Below are 23192 nucleotides of genomic sequence, written 5' to 3'. Positions count from 1 at the left end.
AAGCTTTTGGTTTCCTTACTAAATAACAACAAGCCTCCGCCATATTTAGTTGCAAATAGTGTTGAAACATTGACTGACTGCTCTAAAGACTTATTTCTGTTCTGGAGGGTGAATTTTGCTCAGTAGCCAATTGTGTTCCATAGGAATTTTTATTGTATATCATCAATCACAAACTTTAATTAGTTAATCAATATCCTAACCAGGGTGATATTTACAGGTACACATGACTTCAGATCTTTCCACAGAAGCCTTGGGACAACCCATCATGATTACAGTAGAAATTGGAATAGTGTCCGTTGAAAAGTCTAGCAAAGTTAATTTAGTAACAGAGGTACCAGCTGTCCTTTTATTATAAAATCTGAGCTTGCACGACATGTAATGTAGAAATGGATTCATACATTCCATGGATTTCTGAACTGTTTTCTCTGCTGGAGTGTGTGGATGTTTTGCAGGGGACAAATGGTGTTGCATATCTGCTGTGGGTGGGTCTGAATAAAGAATGCAGTCTTATAAGGAGTCAGCTAAATGTGTAGTTAAGAGAGAATGAGTGCATTCAATTGAAACAAGACCATCAGAAAAATATGAGGAATGATTGGACACAAATATCCAAAGCCTCCCTTGCCTAGTTTTGTTAATCTAGACATGCATAGTCACTGCAATGTCGGATGCAATAGTATATGCCAGAGGTAAGAAGGGCAATGCAATTTATCCATACAGTCCCCATCATGCCATGTAGTATAGAATAACCTCTAACACATCAATGCTGCCCAGATGAACCCGAAATTGCACTGTTTGAGTGCGGTCATTCCATATCACAGAATAGGATGGGGTCACCAAAAAACTGTGCCAAAATCATTTCAATTCGTTAAAACCACAGCACACAGTAAATGAGAAGTGTGTACAGTGTGTAAGGCACAGCAATGCATGCCCTGTGCGCCTGCACTAAGACACTGACTGCGGTTCTGTCATGTTAGCAGTAAACTTTAACTGTAAAAGGTAATAGAGCTGGGTATAAAACATGTTCTTCTCTTGAATCAGATTCTACTGTCGTCTTTCTCCCCCCAGAATATGACAGTCGGCTCCACCTTAAGTTCTGGAAGAGGCCTCAGCCATCTTAACAAAGCTCATGTGATAGAGAGTAACAAAACACAGTTCCATTGTGTGAGGGAACAGTCAGAGCGTTCTGCTTGTGGGCAGTAAAGAGGCTTCAGCTAAAATTCAAGCTCTGCCTGGCTGTGATGTCATAAGCTGGTGCTCAGGCCACATGCTCCTTGTCCAGCAGCTGCTACTAACACAGAGCTGTCAGGAAGGGGAGAGACCAGAGAGATGAATCCCTCAGTAACTTCTAGAAGGAAGATCCTTAGAAGGGAATAATAAAACAGATATGAAGGATAACACCACCCAGCTAAATCGCTGTGTATTCAATCTATAGCAGGCTTCCTGTGGTGTCTCGGTTTCTTGTAAAACTGACCGTGTGTGCGCTCTAATATTGTGCTCTGTCAATGGCAATTAACATAATCTTCACTTCAGCACTTAAGCCTTTAAGAGTAGGGAGTCAGCCATGAACAGGATTTTCAAAGCTGATCTTGCGCTCTCGCTTGTCATACTGTAGGTATGGTGTCCTCACCACCTTGCATTGTCACTCAGCCGAACAGGCTCAGGGTTTGTTGAGGAAACTTGTGCTGATGGTGTTTTCTTCAAGATTTTGCTGATTTAGCCTGCCAGTTTCTGTAGAATAACCTAGAGCTGTCAGGGTGCCAGGGACTGCGTGTTTCTTTTTTTTTTTTTGTTCACTTTCCCTGCTTGCCTGCTGCAGCCTGTGCCTGTCTACAGATTGTGTGGACAGTACCACTCACATAGCAATACTGAGGCACTCCAAAGTGCCAACAGTCAAACCACGGATACAGCTGACAGAGAGTGAAAGAAGATATCGAGGAAGCTTCTCAAGGGATCGGACAACATGGGAGCAGCTCATGGAAAAAAGGTAGAGACCTGCTGGTTTTCTTTCACATTTGTTTTGGTGGTTGATTCCAGGGGTAAGACTGTACAGCATTTAAACTGGTGACACGTCCCACCTGAATGCGGCTTTGAGTTAACCCTTTGGGTGCTGCAGGCCTGAATCCATCAACAATGGATTAGCAACTGAGAAAGTACAGCTACAGAACCACAGTGTCACGTCAGTGTTATACTATAGTGCCTTCCTTACTGTGACTTGATAGGCCAAAGGTTTACCGGCACGATGTGCAATACAGAATAAACAGCACTCTGCCAGAAATGGCAAAATGACGGCTAAAACTGGCAAGTATTTAGTGTATACAAGAAGCTGAAACCATATCCCATGACTGGGGTGTGACAGTCAAGATCTGGTAAAAAAAAAAAAAAAAGTTAGTGTGGCCCAGCTACCAAAGATTAGTCAAATGCCCGGTGTCTCAGAATCAGAGCCTGAATTTTGATAGAAACGTCATATTTAGAGTATCTGAAAAAATGCTAAAACTGTAAACTACTAAATTTAGATTAAGGGATGATTGAATTAAATGAAAATAAGAACCACTCCGAATGACTATAAAGAAAACAAAATGTGTCCCATTAGTGGATGAAGAAATGCATTAGAAAATGAGTAGGGTTTCTAGACCGCCCCTCTACTAATCTTGTTACCATTTATCTCCAAGATCTACAAAGCTTAAGTGAACATTGCCATGCTTCCTTCCCACTTAGCCAAAACAAGAATCTGTGTACAACTGTTAAAGGGTATGGGGTTATTGAACATGCACCAGTGGATTGCAACGCTGGTCCTCAAGTAATCCCAACGGGATGTTTGTTCGTTATATAAACCATTTTTGTTTGTTTGTTTATTGTAGTCTGGTGATGCACTAAGACTCTTGAGCAGCTCTTATTTAAAGTGACAGAGCCGTCTGTACGTTCAGTTATACAACAGGTGCATGGAAACCAATGCATATTTACAGTAAAACAAATATTTAGAAAGAAAACTGCACTGTGGGGTGTACTTCCATACTTCAATCTTTATATCACAGTTCCAAATTCCTGAGCACTGAATCTGTGGTCACCGACACCTGGACCAATCCCAACATACTGAGTGAGTAATAAGCTCCATAGAATATGCAAATCTTGTAACTTTTAATGTTTATTTTGGAGATGAATATAAAATCCATAAGGTACTTTATTATTATTATGGATCCACATGAAATCAATTTAACCCAGTAAAAAAGACACAGGTCACTTTCACTGTCCTTACAGACCTCTGAGAAAAGTTTTGCCAGTGTTTTTTACAGATCATTCAATTAATCCCTAAATTTGCCCCTGCTGAATGACTACCTTGATTGTTTAGTAAGCAATGGAATGCACATGCATTTCCAGTAATCCACAACCATACTCAATTACACTACCAAATTCCAGTATGCTAGAAATGCCAGTCTGAGTTAGGGTTGAAATTTCATCCCTACTGACAGTATCCGGACTCCTTTGACTCAATCTGAATACCCCTGAGGAGTTATGTTTGGTTGGCACTAGCAGATACAATGAGGCACTTTCTTGAAAACCTACAGAACAGCTTGTGGTTTACAGCATACATTACTAAGCGAGTTAAACTTATTTTCATTTCCTTTATCGTTTAGTATGTGGTATTTTCTGTGATGGACCTTTAAACTGTATCATCAGACCCTTGCACTAGTACAAGTATATGCTTAAGTGTAATTTCATGTAACCGGATGCTTTTTGCTTACCCAAAACATTGCCTCCAAAGAAAAATGTGTTGTTCACATAGCCACTCATCACTTCAAAGAAACCCCCTGACAGGAGATTGGTACAATAGTGCTGTCTTCTTACAGTCCTCTAGCTAGGATTGGATCATACCGTTTTCAATAACAACACATTGGAACTTTGGTTAAACAAAAGCAAGCAGATCAGGGGTGTCCAATCCCGGTCCTGGAGGGCAATTCCACTCCAGGTTTAACAGGTAACACTATATATAATGACTTACTTCAGGGTCTGGATGCGGGTTGAATTGGTTTAATTAAACAATTGTGTAACAAAGACCAGGAGTGGAAGGGCCAGATTTGGCCATTGCTGGTTTAGATTCATTTGCTGTATGTTGCATCGACTAAAAATAGCTCTGCTCTACCCTGCTGCCAGACAGAATACAAATCTGGTCAATCTGGTTAGATATCAATCGTGCACTGCAGGTCTTTTCATGAGGAGTGTCTGGAGACAGGAAGTTCAAAGAGAAAGATGTCAATTCCGTCAAATAATTGTTCTTACTCATTGCTTGTTCCATAATGCTTCTGCACAGAAGTAGGATTGCGTCAGTGTCATCCTGTATTCACAATTGTTTTGGATCAGCAGATTAGGAGACAGGCACAGGAAGAAAGAGCTGGAATAGATTTGTCTAATATGACAGATTTTTGGCATAAAGAAACACTTCCTTTGCCAGAGAAGAAGTGATTGACTCAGTGTGGGTTTGCGTGGCACAAGAGGGGATGCTGGGTACAGGATGAATTCTGAAGGAGCCGAGATGATGCAAGGGCATGTGGTAATGTTAGATACAGGAGGACAAAGCATGATACAGGATATACAGCAGCCAATACATGTGGTAAGGGTGGGAGACAGTGACAGGGTATAGGATTGACACTTCTGACAATGAACAGCAACACAAACAGACCCGGCACAGGATGTCATAATCCTGTTGGAACGCTAATTTATTTTGTATTCTATTCTACGGGCAGCGAGAAAGTACTGTAAATCAAATTAGGCTTAAATACCACCCCAGAGACACATGATGTTTATAATCTAGACACTCTGTGTTCTGCATTTCAGGATTTCAAAAGGTCATGCAAATCTGTTGTGTGGCTGAGCTAGCGCACAGCGCACTATGTTTGTTTGTAATTATGTGAAGGCCAGCAGTAACAAAAGGACATTGAACAAAACAGCAGTCTTAACCCATGCAAAACTGATACTCAACTGGTATTCAAGATAAAGGGCCCTAGTCATAAAAACCTTGTAAACATGCGTGTCAAAACAGGTGTTATACGTACAAGATAAGGGTCTGTACTCATAAAGCAATAACATACCAGGAAATGCAAAGGACCCCAAGATCTATAAACAGGTCGTAAACCATACATGAGGTTGTGTGTCTCTCTATTATCGATTTCATAACATATTACAATTCTCCAGGCATTCAGATATGAAACAGCAATCATGAGAACTGTAGGCCCTGGAGTTCTGGATCATGAGAGTAATAATCTATTTTGCCAAGTTGTAGATTGGAAAACTGTAGGCCCAGGTTTTAGCCCCAAGCACAAATGTGAGAAATCTGAACCTCTTCTGGCAGCATGAATGGACTAATCCTGTGTAGGCCTTAGTGGATTTGTTCAGAGCTCTTAAAATATTGATTGAAAAGCAGAGCCGAGCAGGGCTGGTTCCTTGGTAAAAGATTTGTCCGGGCTGTTTGTCGACGGTTGTCTCGCTTTACAGACCCCTTACACTTGTAATTAGAGATGTCCTGCATTGACTGGAATCACTGGGAAATCACTCTGTAATTACTTTCCTCTAACAGACCTGTTAGTGTTACTTTTCAGGTGCGGGTTACAGTTACACTCCATTAGCTTTTCGTTCCGCTCTTCAGAAAGAAGTGTGTTTTGTACAGAGAGGTTGTTTGGAGTCTTTCAGTGGTCTTATTAAGGCTTCTTTTGAAACTGTAGACCACAAGACAGGTAACTTTAGATAAAAGTTCAGCTTGGTCAGCTTGGACCTACTTTTTGTCCTGGGTCCTTGATATCATGGATCAGAAGTAAATAGTTACTGTATTGTAATTGCAATGTTAATTAAGAAATGGTCAAATCTGTTTTTATTTATTAAATCCGTTATTTAAAAAACTTTGATTTTACTATTATGGGGCTTACTTCCTTTAATACCCATAGTTGCCTCCGTATTTTATTTTAATAAGTATCTCTCGCTCTAATTCCATTAAAATACATAAAACTATATTTCGACTGTGGCCTGTACCGATGCAGTCACTGGAACCTACAACATGTAGGGTCTCCCCATATTCCCCATCTGTCTGACATAACATACTAATTCCCCATCTGTCTGCAGTTGAACTAGACAGATTTATCCCGATTATGGGAAATGGACAGGATTTTGTAGATGCAGAGAGCAGAGAGCTTCCCAAATGTAGTTTTGAATTAGACAGTAATGCATTAAAAGGTGACTCGTTTAACATTCCAAGCCCGACGCAATACTTCACAGAACTGCACAGTCCATCTTCCCTTTTGGCTAAGGAGCCTGCTGTTCAGTGTTTGTTTAATGTACCAAAAGCTCAATTCGAGTCCTTTGGAAATAAAAAGCCTTTCAAAAGGTGTCTTAGTATTTCACTGTGCCAGTACAGTGACTACAATTTGTTTCTAACCGTGCCAACTAGTGGAACCGTCAAGACTAATGATTCTACATTTAGCATGGTGACCATGGGGTCATACAATTGATAGCATACGGCTTGTTTCTGTATTTAATAACACTTGATCCAGAGGCACAGCAATCATTCTCAGTTGGGCTATATGAAATGAAGAGAGTGAATGAAGCCTTCATTCATAAACAGGAGGTAATTGGGACAGGTAAACTGAGACTTGACTTATGTTTAAAAGTGACCAGCTAAGGATCGGGAGGTCAATGCAAACGTCAATATTTATCACAGTGAACTGACAGTAAAAAAGGATCTTTGTTTCAAGATTCAGTCAAATAATAACCCAGAACTGTTCGGACTGCACTTGTTATTCAGACTTGAAAAGATAAACAGATCAAAATTATCAGTGACAGGTCAGTTGTAATATGGCATATTTCCAGGTTCAAACAAAAAGCTCATTCATTCAGCTTTGAGGGTAACAAAATAGAATGGCAGTGTGCAATCTGCTTTTTTTTTGTAGATAAACAATGTATTCTTTGTCTAAACAACTTGCAAAAATATCTTCATAAAGTACTGTGCTGGTATCAGCGATGTCTAATTAAGTTAGGTTTTTAATAGCCTTAAAAAATATATTTTAAAAAAAAAGTATACCATTGTAGATCCCAAAAACATATTAACTGTACATGTCTCTGCATATGCACTACATGTTAAGGAGTGCAAAGTATGTTCTTCAAAGACCACAATGTCTTTGATTGTCAATGTGAGTAATTTTTACCATCTACTCTTAATGAGCTGACTGTGTAAGTCAGTACTGTGTAAGTCTTGTATCTGACACTTAGCCATCATGCAGGTTCCTGTTGTTCTGTAAACTACATATACATGGTCTAATAACAGTACTTCACACCTCCCCAATGGAGCAGCCCATAGGCCACTGTTACATTAAAACAGATGATGTTTGTGTATGTGTATCCCACAATGTGCTAATTAACATTCCAGTGCAGGCATTGTGCGCTTACAAAATAAATCTCCCGCCAAGGGATTTATTTCACTTTTAAACTTAGGAAGGACATGGATCCTGCTTAGAATTTCTCCTTCAGTGACCACAAACGCAAGCAATAATTCACTAGACTGGAAACAAGAAAAATTGAAAGGTTTCAACAGAAAAATGCGTAGTCATCATAAGTTATCCATTGATGCATTAGAGTCTATAACTACTGTGTTCATTGTATAGCACTATAAAATACAATTATAAAGCATTTTAATGCACATTTTATATTCAGCCAAATTAATTTAAATGATAATAATAATACTAATAAATGTACAACGTAACACAATAGAGGTTTAAAGGGGGCTGCATATATGGATTGCAGTATGTTCCTGCAGCTTTGTTTTTTTTTTTTCAATTCCATGGCTGTGGAAGACAGTTGGTGACAGTGCTTCCTGTTAACACTGGAATAGGACAGTCACTGAGACAGGCTCCATACACAATCTGAAAGCCCACTGGGAGAAAGAACTTGGCCTGTCAAAGTAGACCCAGCAGGATTGTCACAGTGAAATGGGCACTTTAAAAAAATCATTAAAAAAAAAGAAGAAAGACTGGCATGAAACATTGTGAGCCTGCTGAGAAACTAGAGTCATGTGAGCATGTGGATTCATTAACAGAAATATGAACCTTGAAGAAATCGCAAAAAAAAATGCTCCAATACATAAGGTAACAGCATGGAGCCAAGAAAATAATCTTCAGTGTAGAAGTTTGATGTTTAAAAAAAAAAAAAAATCCGGAACTTTTCGGTTTTTATTTTCCAAAGCTCTACCTCCCTTTAAATGTTAAATCAGTCGTTGTTAAGCTCTCTGCATACTAATAAAGAGAAAACTACTAATTTAAAGACTGGGTTTAAGATTATGTTTTTAATTTCCTACAAATCAAGGAGATTTTAAGTGATGGACTTGTTATCAGTGTACACTACGTACCGGGTATTTTATGCTGAAAAGATAATCTGTCAGGACAACGCTGTTAAACGAGTGAAAATAACAAAAGCACAGCGATAAACAAGGCGACTGCGAGAATGAAATGCAATCAGTGATGACTAAGTAACGCAATTTGAAATAAAAATGAAGCAAAACAGAAAATCAAGCTCAGTCAAGATATGAAGGTAAAAACAAACGACATTGTTTTGTAATTAACAGCTTTTTCTGTGATTAATTAGGAAACATCATCGGCTCAAAATAAGACTAAAAGGGACGTCATGTGATCAGAAATAAAACCCGAAAACGTCAAGCCCTATATATGTAAATGAAGCATGTGGACGAACCACTGTCGAGATCTGAGACATCAGTGTATGCATGTTTAAGGGTTATTAGAATGGTGTCAATTGAAACACACAGTAGCAAAAAGAAGGGAGCCCACTAGGTGGCAGAGTTTGTCTGTATGGAAGCAACAGCACATTAGTGAGATGTAAAAACCGAGATGTAAATGTTTATTGCAATACTATTCAATCCATTTTTCTCACGCTATACATTAAACATAAAGGCCACCTCAGTATAAATAACACCTTTCAATTAAACCAATATGCTCTAAACTACCGTCTGAATACTTGGATACACCATGATGCAACTCATTTGTCCATTTGATTTAGAATTAAAAAAAGAACTGTTTGAATATAAGAAAACCAGAATAAATGACATCTAGAATGTTTAAAAAGTGTTCAGAAAATAAAACTAGCTAAATTAACAACTTTTTAAAATAACGAAAATACTTTGATATTAATTTGTTAGAAGACATTCCATGTGCGAAGGCCAAGCCCTATTGAGGCCACAATGTGCTGTAAATGTTGTCATCATTTGGCACTTCTTAAAGGCTGCTATAAAGAAGCCAGTGTCTGTGAACTTATCAGGGTTTATCTGCTGCTCGGTGTACTATAGAAGCTCATGGGGACAACTGTTACATAATAATTAGTTCCTTATTACATCATAAGGTTATAAGAAGAAAAAGGTACAAGCATTGTGTTTGCAGCATCTATTATAAATGAAGAGCAGACCTTGATTCATGCATCTCTGTTGTTACAGTCAGAGCTGTATTATTTATGAAAAAAATGGATACAAAGCTGCCATTCACCGTGCTTGTAACGCTGTATGTTTATAATTAGTACCCTGGCTCTGCTCTCTCGGGCTCTGCTAGCTCTCTGTGTACTGTTGGTAACGTGATAAGAACACTGTAAAATGATCTCAAAACCTGGCTCAAAATCTACAAAAACTTTCTTAAGGGTGCAATGTCAAAGTCACCCTGTGGGCTGGAAAAAATGATTTCCCATTAACAGGTGTGGCGTGGCTGGAATCTAGTTAAGGTTTTCTTAAGAGGTTCAATAGAAATTGTACACGTGCAGTCAAATGTTTTGTACAGGACCTTGCAATGCAATGTTCAAGATGCCTATAGATATTACTTTGGAGACATAAGGAGTGTAATTATCTTTCTGTATGCGTTACAGATTTCTACACTTCTCAAAAGTCAAATGATCAAGCATTCATTTTTGACAGAAAGTACAGTACGAGGACCACGGAAATACTATGACTGCTCCAGGGCACTATGAATAGCTCCATTCATGGCTGTGTTTTGTTTCGCGGTACTGAACCGTGCAATGCCTGCTGCATGCTTGACAGCTAAGTGGTTCTGAAAGCGGTTGCCCGATGCGTTAACTCTTGGTAGTGCCCTTTCATGACTTGAAGACGCCAGTCGTTCTGTTTCTCTTGATTTATCAGTTTTCCTCTGAACTTCAAAAACTCCTTTACCCTTTGTCTTGGTATTCAATGTGATTATTCATTCCACACAATTGGATATTTATGCTCAATCTCATTGGCTATCAAATACTAGAAATACCTTAAATTAACCTAATCACTAACTTTTTGAAAGCAGTTCCATAGTGAGCATGTGAAGGACTGCTACCTGGGGAAAGGAGTCAGCTGGCAAATACGGAGAGTGCCAGGGCGCCTGTGTGCATCTACTGTACCTGTTCACAGGGGCATGTTACTGTGAGCTCTTTGGTCAGATGCCACCAGCAGCCAAGCAAGACCCTTCCAGACTGAATGCCACAATACCCACTGGGAGATACAATGGAAAGGAAAGGAAAACTATACTTCTGAGACATAGCAATTAAGGAATAACAAGGAAGGCTCCCAACACCTGGTCACACAGGCTCCACAGATACTAGAAAGTCTGTAATAAGCTTATTTTTGCATTACTTAATTACATAAGCCTAAGATGTTTACACACAAGTGCAAAGTGTGTAGTTGAAGATAGACTTTCAGTTATAATCAGATGAGACGCAGCACAATATTCACATCACGCTTCCTCAGTGGATTCAAGAAGAGCTGTACTGCCAACAAAGTTGGGAAAGGTTGCGTCCACAGAAAGGCCTTGTCAAAGTACCCTGCCTGGGTAAGCCTCTCCTAGCAACCATCAACACTGGCACAATGTCCTTTCAGACAACGGTGAAGAAATACAAAAGCCTTTTGGGGTTCGTCCTTGAAAAGCTTTATACAGCTCACTGACACAATGTAATATCAAATGCCGCAATGGCCATATAGCACAATTATATTACAGCTAAGAACTTTGTTAACTGAGTTTATTGATAATTATGCATAAATGCTAAAAGAACACAGTACAAAAAAATATATATCATTATGTATTACAGCTTTTTATTCACTTTTTGCATACGGTGCAAATGTTCAGCAAACTTAAATGTGTTATCACTTAAATGAAAAAGGAATGTGAAGCACACAGGAAGCATATTAATAAAAGGTATATTTTAGTTTTATGCATTTAAGGAGTGATGAAGTCAGGGTTCAAATTCTCGGTAAAATAAAGGAACGCTCAAGAAAATTAATACTTAACTTCATTCAAATGAAATGCTAAAAGGAGAAAGCCACGCTGCTACATCACACTGAAAGATTAAAACTGAAGGGTGATATTCTTGTTAAAAGCACTACTCTCATTGCTTTTAACATTAGCCCAGCTGTCAAACTGCAGGAGCTTGTGTGCACACTGTCTGCATAACGTGTGTGATTGCGAAGATACGGCAGTGCTCCACAGAATCCCAGCAGGCTGTACATTTGTTAGGTTAAGGATATATTTCAAACAGAAGAGATGCCAGGAGGCTCCTGCACCAAGCCGGTGCATTTCTCACCAGATCAAATTGACAACCTGAGCGTGTTCACATTTAACTTTGCTTAATCTGGAAGCAAAGCATTTATGACCCTTTAGAAACAACAGCCATCAATGGGATGACATAGACGTGAAAACTGAAAGCCGGCATTCTCCCCGGACAGTGTGCATTAGGCAATTTGTTGTACTGTACATTGTCAACTCTAGACAAAGCTAACACAAGAACAATGACTCTCAGTCACTGTTTACAAGTTCTCTTGCACTTTATCATACAGGCACACATCAAGCAATTAAGTGCAGAGGGAGAACAAGTGATTCAAATGAACAGGGCACAGATAATGGGCTTATATAATAATAATTAAACAAATGCACAACCGACATTGTGCTTATTTGGCAAGATAATTCCAAAGGGGCTCATATCTAAACTCTTTTCATATTGTTTGCAAACTCTTCACCTGGGGAGAATTGCTGGAAAATGTCCTCTACAAGGTTGTCTGAAAGTTGCCTTGTCTTCCCTGGTACTTAAGTATTTGGTCAATAATAAAATGAAATTTACCTTTCAAAGGTCAATGAGATTCTCAAACAAAACTTAAGATAGGGGATCACTTAAGATTTATAGCACATATTGGAAAAAACTAAATCACTGGAATGCCTGTCTCTTATTAACAACCAGAAAAGCATACATCTAAACTGAAGATGGTGGACCTTAATTAAAAATGGTTTAAATAAAATGAGAACAGCATAGAACGAGAAAAGCTTCTAATAGATTGCTGTTATTACACAGCATGCACAGCAGTTTTGAGTGCACTTGTTGAGTAAACACTGCTTTGGGGGTGTAAGTGTGGTATTGGAAGTATAAATGGAAGCCGTGGTGAGTTCTGAGGGAACTTTAATGAGGCATTATTTGCATTCAAACACATAAAACCTCTCACATGAATCCTTCCAGACTACGAGCGTCAATAACAGAAGCCTAGGAGACAGGAAGTCTTGATGGCTCTTCTTGGCAGGGGGAAGCAAGTTTATGGTTTACATTGAGTAAAACGAATTGAGGACATGTCATATACAAGACTCCTAAGTCAGGATGATTGGTCATTATTGATGGAAGGTTGTTTCATGGCTTTGTTTTGTCAAAAGAGGTTTTAAAAGTTTTCTAAAAGAGGATTTTTGATACATTTATTTAAATGATCAGTCATTGATATATGGCCTGTCATGTTAAGTATAACTAAATATTAAAATAAAATAATAATAACCACCATCAAAATGTATTTTTCTATGTGTTTCGACAGAAAGAATACTCTCTTCAACACCAGCCATGTACAGAAAATGGGAAGCACATCATGAATGGCTCTGGTAAGTATTTATCGCTTGACAGGTCCTTTTAAATTATTATTATTATTATTATTATTTGTTTATTTAGCAGACGCCTTTATCCAAGGCGACTTACAGAGACTAGGGTGTGTGAACTGTGCATCAGCTGCAGAGTCACTTACAATTACGTCTCACCCGAAAGACGGAGCACAAGGAGGTTAAGTGACTTGCTCCGGGTAACACAATGAATGAGTCAGTGGCTGAGGTGGGATTTGAACCGGGGACCTCCTGGTTACAAGCTGTGGACTTTAACCACTGGACCACACTGCCTCTTAAAAAGAAAAGAGCTCTCAGTCCAAGGTCTATAAACATATACACATACTAGCTTTCAAAAACGACTGCAAGGACTTATTGTTGATAATATTTGTATCACGAGCCAGCCGTTTAGCCACTTCAGTAATCCAGCTTTGCAAACTCTGCTCTCTCCTGACTGGTTTCTGCCAGGGGAGGATGTGGCTCTGTACAGGGAGGGGAGGGCTATGGAGTGGCTTGGTCACGTGACTGTTTATTCTAGTTCTCACTCAAAAGATCTTATAGAAGTAAGGGAGTAAAGCAGTCTGCTGCTAAAAGTAATGTAGGCTCTCATACCAGCGACCTTTGAGAAATCACAGGAACAGAAACGAGGGAAGGAAAGCTGTGCTCAGTGTCTCAGAAAGTGAGTCAGGGGTGGATCCCAGTGGGGGCAGCTGAAAGGCCCAGGGGGATTTTGGTCAGATCAGGTAAGAGACAGGTGCTGGATTTACTTATTGTGCTGTCTGTGTTACTGACACCCAGAGGACATAAATAAGTCTTTGACAAGTTTTTCTTCAGGTCTGTAGTTTCAGGTTTTATTTCTCAAAACAGGAGGTTGACAACTTTTAACTTTACACTGTAATACCAAATGTATTGCTTTTTAAAGGTATTCAAATCTATGGAAATGCAACTGTAAAATATGCAATTGGCATGCTTAAGTAAACAACATACATGGCCCCAGTTAAAAAGGCCTGACCTATGCTAATAGGATACAGTTTACATTTCATTCAAGTACAAAGCTAAGGTGTTTGCAACCCTTTTTTCAGTCAATTGCCTGATAAAGATTAAAACACAGCATGAAAATAAAAGCAGTGTAAATCTATACCACATCTGAAAACATGTTTCAGTTCATGCAGCCATGTAAAGTCAACATTTACACTTCAGATGTGCAGGAAGATGAGAATTTGATAACGTGGCAAACTAGAGCCCTTCAACTGGAGCAGCTAAAGTCTGGTGCAAAACAAGTTGCCTCAACTGAAATAGAACATATTTTCAATGGAGAATGACGATACACCCACTACCCAGTGTTAACATGCTAAGAGGGGTGTGGGCAGTTCTATCACAAACTTGCTTCTCCCTGTGCTTGGGAAATTGAAGTATGTGGTTAATATGTAAAGATGGCTGGCAAGGTCGTCTTCTGTTTTGAGCCCTGTGTGCCTGTATTAAGAATGCTTTAGTAACCACCAAGAGGTATTATAGGAGTGCCAATTTAAAATGGTTTCCATTATTTATCTTTAGTGGTGGTAATGTACTATTGTTTTCTAGCTGGGGCAATTTTTCTTGCATTGTGGCACTTTGATGTGCAATTCTATTATTGAAAATGGAGCCAGTTTTTAAAAGGGTGTGTGATAATGGACTTCTGTAATGACCTAATAGACCATTTATATTTAGGACCTAGGCACAGATCCAGCTATTAAGGTAGAACAGGGCAGCAGTAGTGGAGTAGTGGTTAGGGCTCTGGACTCTTGACCGGAGGGTCGTGGGTTCAATCCCCGGTCAGGGACACTGCTGTTGTACCCTTGAGCAAGGTACTTTACCTAGATTGCTCCAGTAAAAACCCAACTGTATAATTGGGTAATTGTATGTAAAAATAATGTGATATCTTGTAACAATTGTAAGTCGCCCTGGATAAGGGCGTCTGCTAAGAAATAAATAAATAATAATAATAATAGAACGAGAGGTTCTGATCTAACAAACTGTGTATGTAGTGCATTTACAATATTAAACAAAGACCACTTGATTTATAAAGACAGAACCTGGTTTCTTTGATGATGTACCAGGAATATGAATTGATACAGCAGACAATATATTCATAGTGTGGCTATAATAATACAGTACACATATCAGTGGTCATATACCTCATGTCCTCAATGTGCTGGACAGGGCAGCTCAAAGTTTAGATTGCTCTCCACCCTTTAAATATTACAGACCCTGCATCTATCATATCATTCATAGCAGTTAATATAAATACTACATTGCTGTTTAAATCATTTAAATAGGTCCTTCCTTCTTCTCTTTGTTGTTATTAAAAGACTTCTTACTATTCCACCAGGTCAGTGCATTTCCTTTTCCTTCTCAGCACATAATCAACCAGCAAGGGCCACCAGGCCATAAAGAACACTGTCCGGCAAGTGGATCCAGAGCCATAAAATCTTCCCTAACTCCTTTTACCTTAAGCTCCAGCCTTCAGCGATAAAGCCGTCTTTTCAAATAAGTTTCAGAAAGAATTTCACTGTGAGAAGAACGTTTATTCATATTTAATATGGGAAATAGCTGCCTCGAGTTTCCCCAAGGGATTTTGGCAGGCCTCAGGATTGAGTACTAAAGCTCGAGTTGCCATGGAGATCTGCAGTGTGTGTTGTCAGAGTATACACTGCAGTGCTGCAATCACTTGAGATCAATCATATTAGACTAAGAATATTAAACAAGTAATTAACTGTATGGTTTTTCCTAAAGCTGTTGTCAGTAGTTATTAAACACACACACACATTTTACTCTTTTTTCACTCTGAACAAATGTTGGCTGAGGAACAAGCCCTTCTATCACTAACCTGCTGGTTAAACAATAACTCAGGATTACACAAAGCCAGGTTTACATTAGCATGTCTGCATTAGACTATGTTTGTTTTGTGATTTCCATTTGTTCACATTTCATGGATTCCAATACGGTATACACAAAATCTACCAATGTATCTTTGTTGGTTTTTACGTGTGAATAACAGGTTTTTTTCAGTAAAACATTTAAGATATCATAGTTCGTCACTGTGGCTATTTTTTTTTTTTTTTTGGTATGGTCAACAGTTACTAAATTTAAGATCAAGCATGACAAACACAGACTGAAATCGGGGAGGACACCAATGGGTATAATAAACCATTAAAGCCTTTCTAGAAACATCTATGAAATATTTAGTGGGAGGTCTGCTGAATGTTTGATGGTTCAGGGATCTTACAAACCTGTTTATTGAATCAGTTAAGAGGTCAATTCTCTCATCCCAGTTGAAATGTTTACTCATGTACTGAAATCGGATGACACAGTTCAAAATGAGCAGACTCCAGCTTTTCAGCACGAGAGGCTGAAATCCTCACTTGCTGTGACAGAAATGTATCTACTGTACACAATCTTAAGTACTGCAAATTAATCTAAATCCTGTACTACAGGTTCTTTAGATGATTTACACATGATTTGTCTTGCTGGTTTATCCTAGGGACATAGGACATATATTGGTTACAGTAAGGCAGCACGTACATATGCCTTTCAAGGTTTTACAGAATCTATTATAATAACCAGTATTATTACTATAGTTAGTGGCACTTGTTAATCTCTGATATACGATGGGAGAGGGTGTTATGGTCACCCCATGTAGCCAAGGAAGTTACAAATGACATCTCGATTATCCTCATATCAAATCCAAGTTAGTAATTATAGATAATGGGTCCTAGTCTCAAAGCTGTTTTAAAGGAATGTTTTCTTAAGTACAACACCTCTGATGGGATCACCCAACGTCCTACTCCAATCCGCCCCATCCATACACAAACTGTAAAAACAATGAGCAACAGCAAATTATTAACAACACAAACTTCTATTAGTATCTGCCACTAACATTTTCTATTATACCGTAAAATGCAGCGACAAATCAATTCTTTTAAAATGAGCTATCCCGTTACATTACAGAATCATTTCTGGATAAGGAAGTGTTAAGATACAATAGATTGAATACAGATTTTGAAATATTAAGCAGCAGAGGTGGGTCTTGTTGCACATGAGAAACTATATATTGTTCAGACCAAGGTTTCATAATTTGTTAAACGTGATACCTTGAATCACTCAAGCATCAGATACCCTTTCTGCTGATACTACAGAGCAAGGCCCTCTTGACGAAGTTCACTACCTGGGCAGAAAGAGGCTTGGATCAACAAGTAAAACAATGCTGTAAAAATCCATTCACGTTTTCTGGTTAGTTTTCCCACATACTGTACATTCCAAGAATGACAGTGTTTACAGTTTGCTTTAAATTGTAGACTGAATGTCTATTTTTATATACAACTCTGTTTTAAAACTCTGGTTTCAATTGTGCTGTTCTCACACTGTGAAGGCATCGAAAGCGGGTGTAATGTTTACTGAGTACGTGTGTGTACATTAAGCATGTCGTTGGCAGAGCTCAGTCATATAAAATCGCACCCGTCTGCCCTGCAAGAGAAGGCAAACTCTTTTTGAAATATGGACAGTGTGTTGACCTGGAGACCAGGGTTCAATCCTCACCTGATACTTCCACAGTATATAAATCAAATGATGTTACGTACCTTTCCAGCGATCCCTTACAATAATGCAAAAAAGCCACAGAGACTACATCTCAATGGAAATCAAACATAAAACATAAAAAAACTAATGTTCTTTAATTAACCCACACATTTACTCACAGACAAGACCAACTTACGTTTGGCTACTTAGTGACTGAATCACATATACTTGTATAGTGTGCTTAAAACCTACAAACACATTTTCTATTAAAGATATTTGACATGCTAATAACTTCTGCCCTGCAGCCCCCATGTATTCAGACATGCAGAGGGAGCAGCATGGGATCGGCAGCATCATGGCTCAGCCGGATTATCAAGACAGGAACGATGATCTTATCAAACCTAAAAAGCTACTAAATCCAGTGAAAGCCTCCAAAAGCCACCAGGAACTCCACAGGGAGCTGCTGATGAACCAGAAAAGGTAAGATGGCTTTTGCAGGGCTGTCATTCTCCTACAATATATACACAGCTTACTTTCCCCAATGCTCATCAATCCCTCCCTTCAGAGTGAACTGTGAGTTAATTAAGAGACCCCCTGAGGTGCTAGAACATCTCTATCCAAGTACTGCCCCTTCCAGATATTCAGATTAATGCAGTGCTGAGAGATGCAACAGGATTGTTTGAAACATTATGAATTATTTAAAAAGTGTGTGCTTCCGACGCACTCCTAATCCATAACAAGGTCCTGCACAAGATCCAAGGTCCAAATGTGGAAGGCAAAGAAAGCTGAAAGCCAAAAGTTTTCCTAGAAAGTTTGTGTGCGGCAGCTTAGCAGTTAGTGCAAGGAACTGCACTGCAGAGTGTTTAGTGTTCTCAAGAGATCCGCTGAACTACATTAAAAATCAGAAAGACACAGGTGGTGCCTTTCATTATGAAAGTATCTAGTGTTTCCTGGTGCTGGAAAATTAATTATCAATGGCAGGTGAAGGTGGAACACAGGTAAACAAATCTCTGTACTTGAACAACAACCCTCCCTATAACATCCAGGACATAATAAATTATACAAGGCGTTTTTTCTAATCTACCTTATTCAGTGTGGTTATTGGGGAAGTAGGACCAATGTGAAAGCTAAGATTGTCTTGGCACAGTTTAAGGCAACTTTTATGAATGCATATTATTTAATAGTGGAGCCTGGACTAAAATCAGGAGAGTTTTAAAATTGCACACATAATCACACTTGCAGTAAAGCGTCCAATTGATTAGGCTCACCCTAACAGATTTAAGACAAGAGGCACTTGATGCTTTTGAATTAAAATGCTTGTGATCCACTGGCAGCTCACTGATTTCAACAAGCCTGTTTATGTCACAGAGATGACTGTGTTTCCAGAAAAAGGGAAAATAAAACAGTGCCTTTGTAGACACATAGAACCCTTCTCTATGAAACAGCAGCGTCTGAATCCCCACTCTGTCAGCGTGGATAAGGCCTGCACTGCAGATGTATGGAGTGCCTAGGTCTCAAGTGTACTTGGCAGGTGGCTTGTTTTCTAAATGGTTGGCAATTGTAATAGAGCATCACCTGGCAACCGCACATCGGGCTGCCAATCAGAAGCAGACACAGGAAAACACAGATTACTGTGGAGCAAAACAAATCTGAGGCAGGTTAAAAGATTTCTAGGCCCAACTAAGAAAAACAAAGACAAAAACAAACAAAAAAAGAGTGCTTATACCGTCTTCACTTATTGAAAAAGAACCCTTATTCCTTTGTGTGGAGCAATTAATAAAACTCAATCTACTGTGAAAAAAAACCCACTGATTTTAAATAACACACAAGTTAGTTTCTTTGTAAACAGGGCCCATTGTCTGTAAACAAAAAATTAAAAAGTCCTTGCGGCTCCTGTGTGAATCCACCACATCCTGGTTAAGGCATGTGCTGTTAATAATTACACTTAGTTTAAAAAAAAACAACCTTTCTAAGTCTATTTACTGACTATTGCAAGCATTTGTAATTGGAACCCAGCCACCTAAGCAATTAGCCAAGTATCTGGTGCAACATCTGGCATTGAATGGACTGCTGTCTAATTGTACCGTGTGCAGCACTGCACATGCAGCCATTAGATTGGTCGTTCTAATCCCTTCCTTCATATCATGGTACCATAATATCGAGTTTTACAAAATCAAAACCATATATTTGCCCCCCCCCCCCCCCTTTTTCTATAGTACTGATCATATCTTGGTTACTTTTTTAATGTTAATTCAGGATATGCAAATATTTCAAATACAACATTATAGCTGCTGCATCCTGGGATCTTTGATTGCAGCTTAACCACTGAGGTGATTTTGGACTAAAACACATGAGGTTTATAGGTTTCATCTATAGTCTTTAAATAACAGTATTTTGGACAACATATTTCAGTATCTGTATGAAGTCCGCAGTTACAAGACTGCCCTCTGCTGGGGAGAAGTTGGAATCATAAAGTGATGTCGTCACCGACATCAGTGGTTCCAAACCCTGGTCCTGGGGGCCCCCTGGGTCTTCAGGTTTTCATTCCAACTGAGCTCTCAATTGCTTAATTAAACCCTTAATTGAACTAATAATTTGCTTAAGTTTACCTTTTTAATTGTTTTCAGTTCCTAAAAAGTTGCAGATTTCAAGTTACTTCTAAAAAGGTTACAGTTAACTTGAAACTGTTCAAGAGGTGAAAACAATAAAAAAAATGTCTAATTAGAAAAATGATTAGTTCAGATAAGGGTTCATTTCAGTAACCGACAGCCCAGTTGGAACAAAGACCAGAAAACTGTGTTCGGGAAGCCTCTCTCCTCCGCCCCCTTGTTTAAGAGACTCTGGGGTACTCCAACGTACTTGATTGAGCACTGCAGAACTCAAGCCAGTTCAAAATGTTTTCTTCACAGGGGCACGGGTATTGAAAACAAACCAGAGCTGCAGAGAGTGCTGGAACACAGGAAGAGAGATCAGCACATTCGAAAGAAAAAAGAGGAAGAGGAGGCCCTGAGGTTGAAATCTCCCTTCGAACAGGAGCTTCTGAAAAGACAACAAAAGTTAGACCAGGTACGGAGATCTCCACGGCCAGCACTGTATCAAGCAGCAGACAGGGGTACAATGGGCTTGTGCAAGTGGTAAAGGGATAGAAATTAAAGATGTGATGGTATTTTATTTTTTAAATCTATTATATTTATTAGCCTTCACTAGTAAGACTTGTTGAAATATAAATCTCTTTTATATGGGTAAATACCTAGACAAACACTTGCCTAAATGGATCACCCACAGAATATTAATTTGTCTACAGTCCAAAATGAATTTGGATCTTTGTACGCTGAAAAGGTACAAATGTATTAAGTGTCCAGCAGGTGACGTTGGTAGACAATACACAAAATATTACAATTCTCCCACTACCCAAGACACTTCTCTGGATAACAACCCAGGACTCCAGCACCATGTTAATAATGTCTGTAACGTGTCTGTGTTGCAGCTTGAAAAGGAACAAGACGAACAGGATGAGAGACCAGGAAATGCACCGGAATTTCTCAAAGTCAAAGAAAATTTAAGAAGGACGCCAGTTTTAACCTCGGAAGAGAAGGAAGTGTAAAAACAACAGCGGCCACAACGGGCAGCCTGGCTGGTTTGTTCACGTTCACGGACACTGTTTGTCTGCAGAGGATTCGCTTTCCCGCTAAATTCAGGCAGCTTACAGACGGCTAGTCTCTCACTGTGTCTTGCCTTTAATAATGCAATGATATCTTAAAAGATTTTCATTCTAATAAAGCTGTGTTACTAGGCTGGAGAGAGATACAGTGCCAGGGTGACACACTAATAGCCTACCTGGAATTGTCTATAACTCAGAAAGCAGCCGTTAACTGTAGCGTGTGCAAGGCGATAGGACTGTAGGACTATAGCCACTAGTTACCCTGTCCTGTCTTTCCATGAAAGGAGAGTTCCACATTGTAATGCACATCCAATATGAAAACAAACAACGTTGTTGAATTGAAAAGGTGCTGTCTCTGACACTGCTTTCAGCTTGTACAGTACAGCATTTTCAATTGGTTTTTACATCCTTTTAGTTGAGTATTTCATTGGACTCAATTGAGGCTGTTTTCCTGCAACATGATGGGACACATTGGCCTTGGTAAAACACGCTTTGAGAATACTGTATTGCATGCCATAGTGTTTAACAGCAGCTTCCCCAAGTGTCTGTAACCACTGAAGCATGTTCAGAACTCCTACATGTGTGGAGACTGAAGCGATTAATCAGTAAAAGATTAAAGTATTCAATACCACATACTCGCTTATTGGAGAACTACTGAACCATCAAAAAACTGCAGTACTGTGGATCAAACGTAAAGTGACCTTTTAGTTGTGCAATATATATATATATATATATATATATATATATATATATATATATATATATATATTACATGTAGAAATACATATCTGTTTCACTGCAAGTACCTTAACCTAGTTCTGCTCTGTATGGGGAGAATGAAAACACAGTATTAAAAGAAAAGAAAAAAAACATTCAGTTGTCTGCATGAACAAAATGACAGCAACCGTAATACAGTATAGCTCCATAGTCTATCTGCTCTTATCAGCAAGTTGCCTTCAAAACTAATAAATGTTGGCTTTTTTCCTAACTGCCTCTCTGTGTGTCTTTTTCCTATCGATTTCTATACATGATATAACGCTTGTTTGTGTGGCGATGCAATACACTGACTGCATTATTCAATCTGCCCCCCAACCAGATACCGTAAGATACCCCCCCTCCAGCTACAGTAAGATAACCCCCTCCAGATACCGTAAGATACCCCCCCTCCAGCTACAGTAAGATAACCCCCTCCAGATACCGTAAGATACCCCCCCTCCAGCTACAGTAAGATAACCCCCTCCAGATACAGTAAGAGACCCCCCCTCCAGATACAGTAAGATAACCCCCTCCAGATACAGTAAGAGACCCCCCCTCCAGCTACAGTAAGATAACCCCCCTCCAGATACAGTAAGAGACCCCCCCTCCAGATACAGTAAGAGACCCCCCCTCCAGATACAGTAAGAGACCCCCCCTCCAGATACAGTAAGAGACCCCCCCTCCAGATACAGTAAGATAACCCCCCTCCAGATACAGTAAGATAACCCCCCTCCAGATACAGTAAGAGACCCCCCCTCCAGATACAGTAAGAGACCCCCCCTCCAGATACAGTAAGAGACCCCCCCTCCAGATACAGTAAGATAACCCCCCTCCAGATACAGTAAGAGACCCCCCCTCCAGATACAGTAAGAGACCCCCCCTCCAGCTACAGTAAGATAACCCCCCTCCAGATACAGTAAGAGACCCCCCCTCCAGATACAGTAAGAGACCCCCCCTCCAGCTACAGTAAGATAACCCCCCTCCAGATACAGTAAGAGACCCCCCCTCCAGATACAGTAAGAGACCCCCCCTCCAGATACAGTAAGATAACCCCCCACAACCAGATACAGGAAGAAAATGTTGATTAATCATGATAATCCTACACACAAGAAAACACACATCATAGCATAAATTCACTAATCCTATATTCCCACCAGCAATACAAGAAATATATCTACACCCAATCATGGCAACAAAGAAGCAGATAATTGGAACGTAATTGTAAACTGCATTTCTCATCTGCGACACATACAACCAATACAGTGTGCTTCAATCACTGCATTAGTTTAACAACAGCATTAAACATG

At 39.4% G+C, this 23192-nt stretch overlaps 1 protein-coding gene across 2 annotated transcripts; it reads left to right on the top strand.

The window, feature by feature from the left end:
• The first annotated feature begins 1201 nt into the window (after positions 1-1201).
• Positions 1202-22117, top strand: LOC131697701 (actin-associated protein FAM107A-like). 2 transcript variants are annotated; one of them, XM_058988550.1, is made up of 5 exons: positions 1202-1984; positions 12857-12920; positions 17774-17948; positions 20378-20534; positions 20956-22117. In XM_058988550.1, the coding sequence occupies exons 1-5, from the start codon at positions 1961-1963 to the stop codon at positions 21070-21072; spliced, it is 537 nt and encodes a 178-aa protein (XP_058844533.1). In that variant the 5' UTR covers positions 1202-1960; the 3' UTR covers positions 21073-22117. The 2 variants fall into 2 exon arrangements, with proteins under 2 accessions (XP_058844533.1, XP_058844534.1); XM_058988551.1 differs by lacking the exons at positions 1202-1984; positions 12857-12920 and adding an exon at positions 12978-13657.
• Positions 22118-23192: the final 1075 nt, after the last annotated feature.

The sequence above is a fragment of the Acipenser ruthenus genome, chromosome 16, assembly GCF_902713425.1.
Source record: "Acipenser ruthenus chromosome 16, fAciRut3.2 maternal haplotype, whole genome shotgun sequence".
NCBI classification, from domain to species: Eukaryota; Metazoa; Chordata; class Actinopteri; order Acipenseriformes; family Acipenseridae; genus Acipenser; species Acipenser ruthenus.
This window is presented reverse-complemented; position numbering and strand designations above follow the sequence as displayed.

Excerpts from the sequence above, each read along its gene's own strand:
- LOC131697701 (XM_058988550.1), top strand. The coding sequence starts at position 1,961 with ATGGGAGCAGCTCATGGAAAAAAG. Across the intron at positions 1,985-12,856 it reads GAGCAGCTCATGGAAAAAAG|AAAGAATACTCTCTTCAACA; the intron begins GTAGAGACCTGC and ends GTGTTTCGACAG. Across the intron at positions 17,949-20,377 it reads CTGCTGATGAACCAGAAAAG|GGGCACGGGTATTGAAAACA; the intron begins GTAAGATGGCTT and ends TTTTCTTCACAG.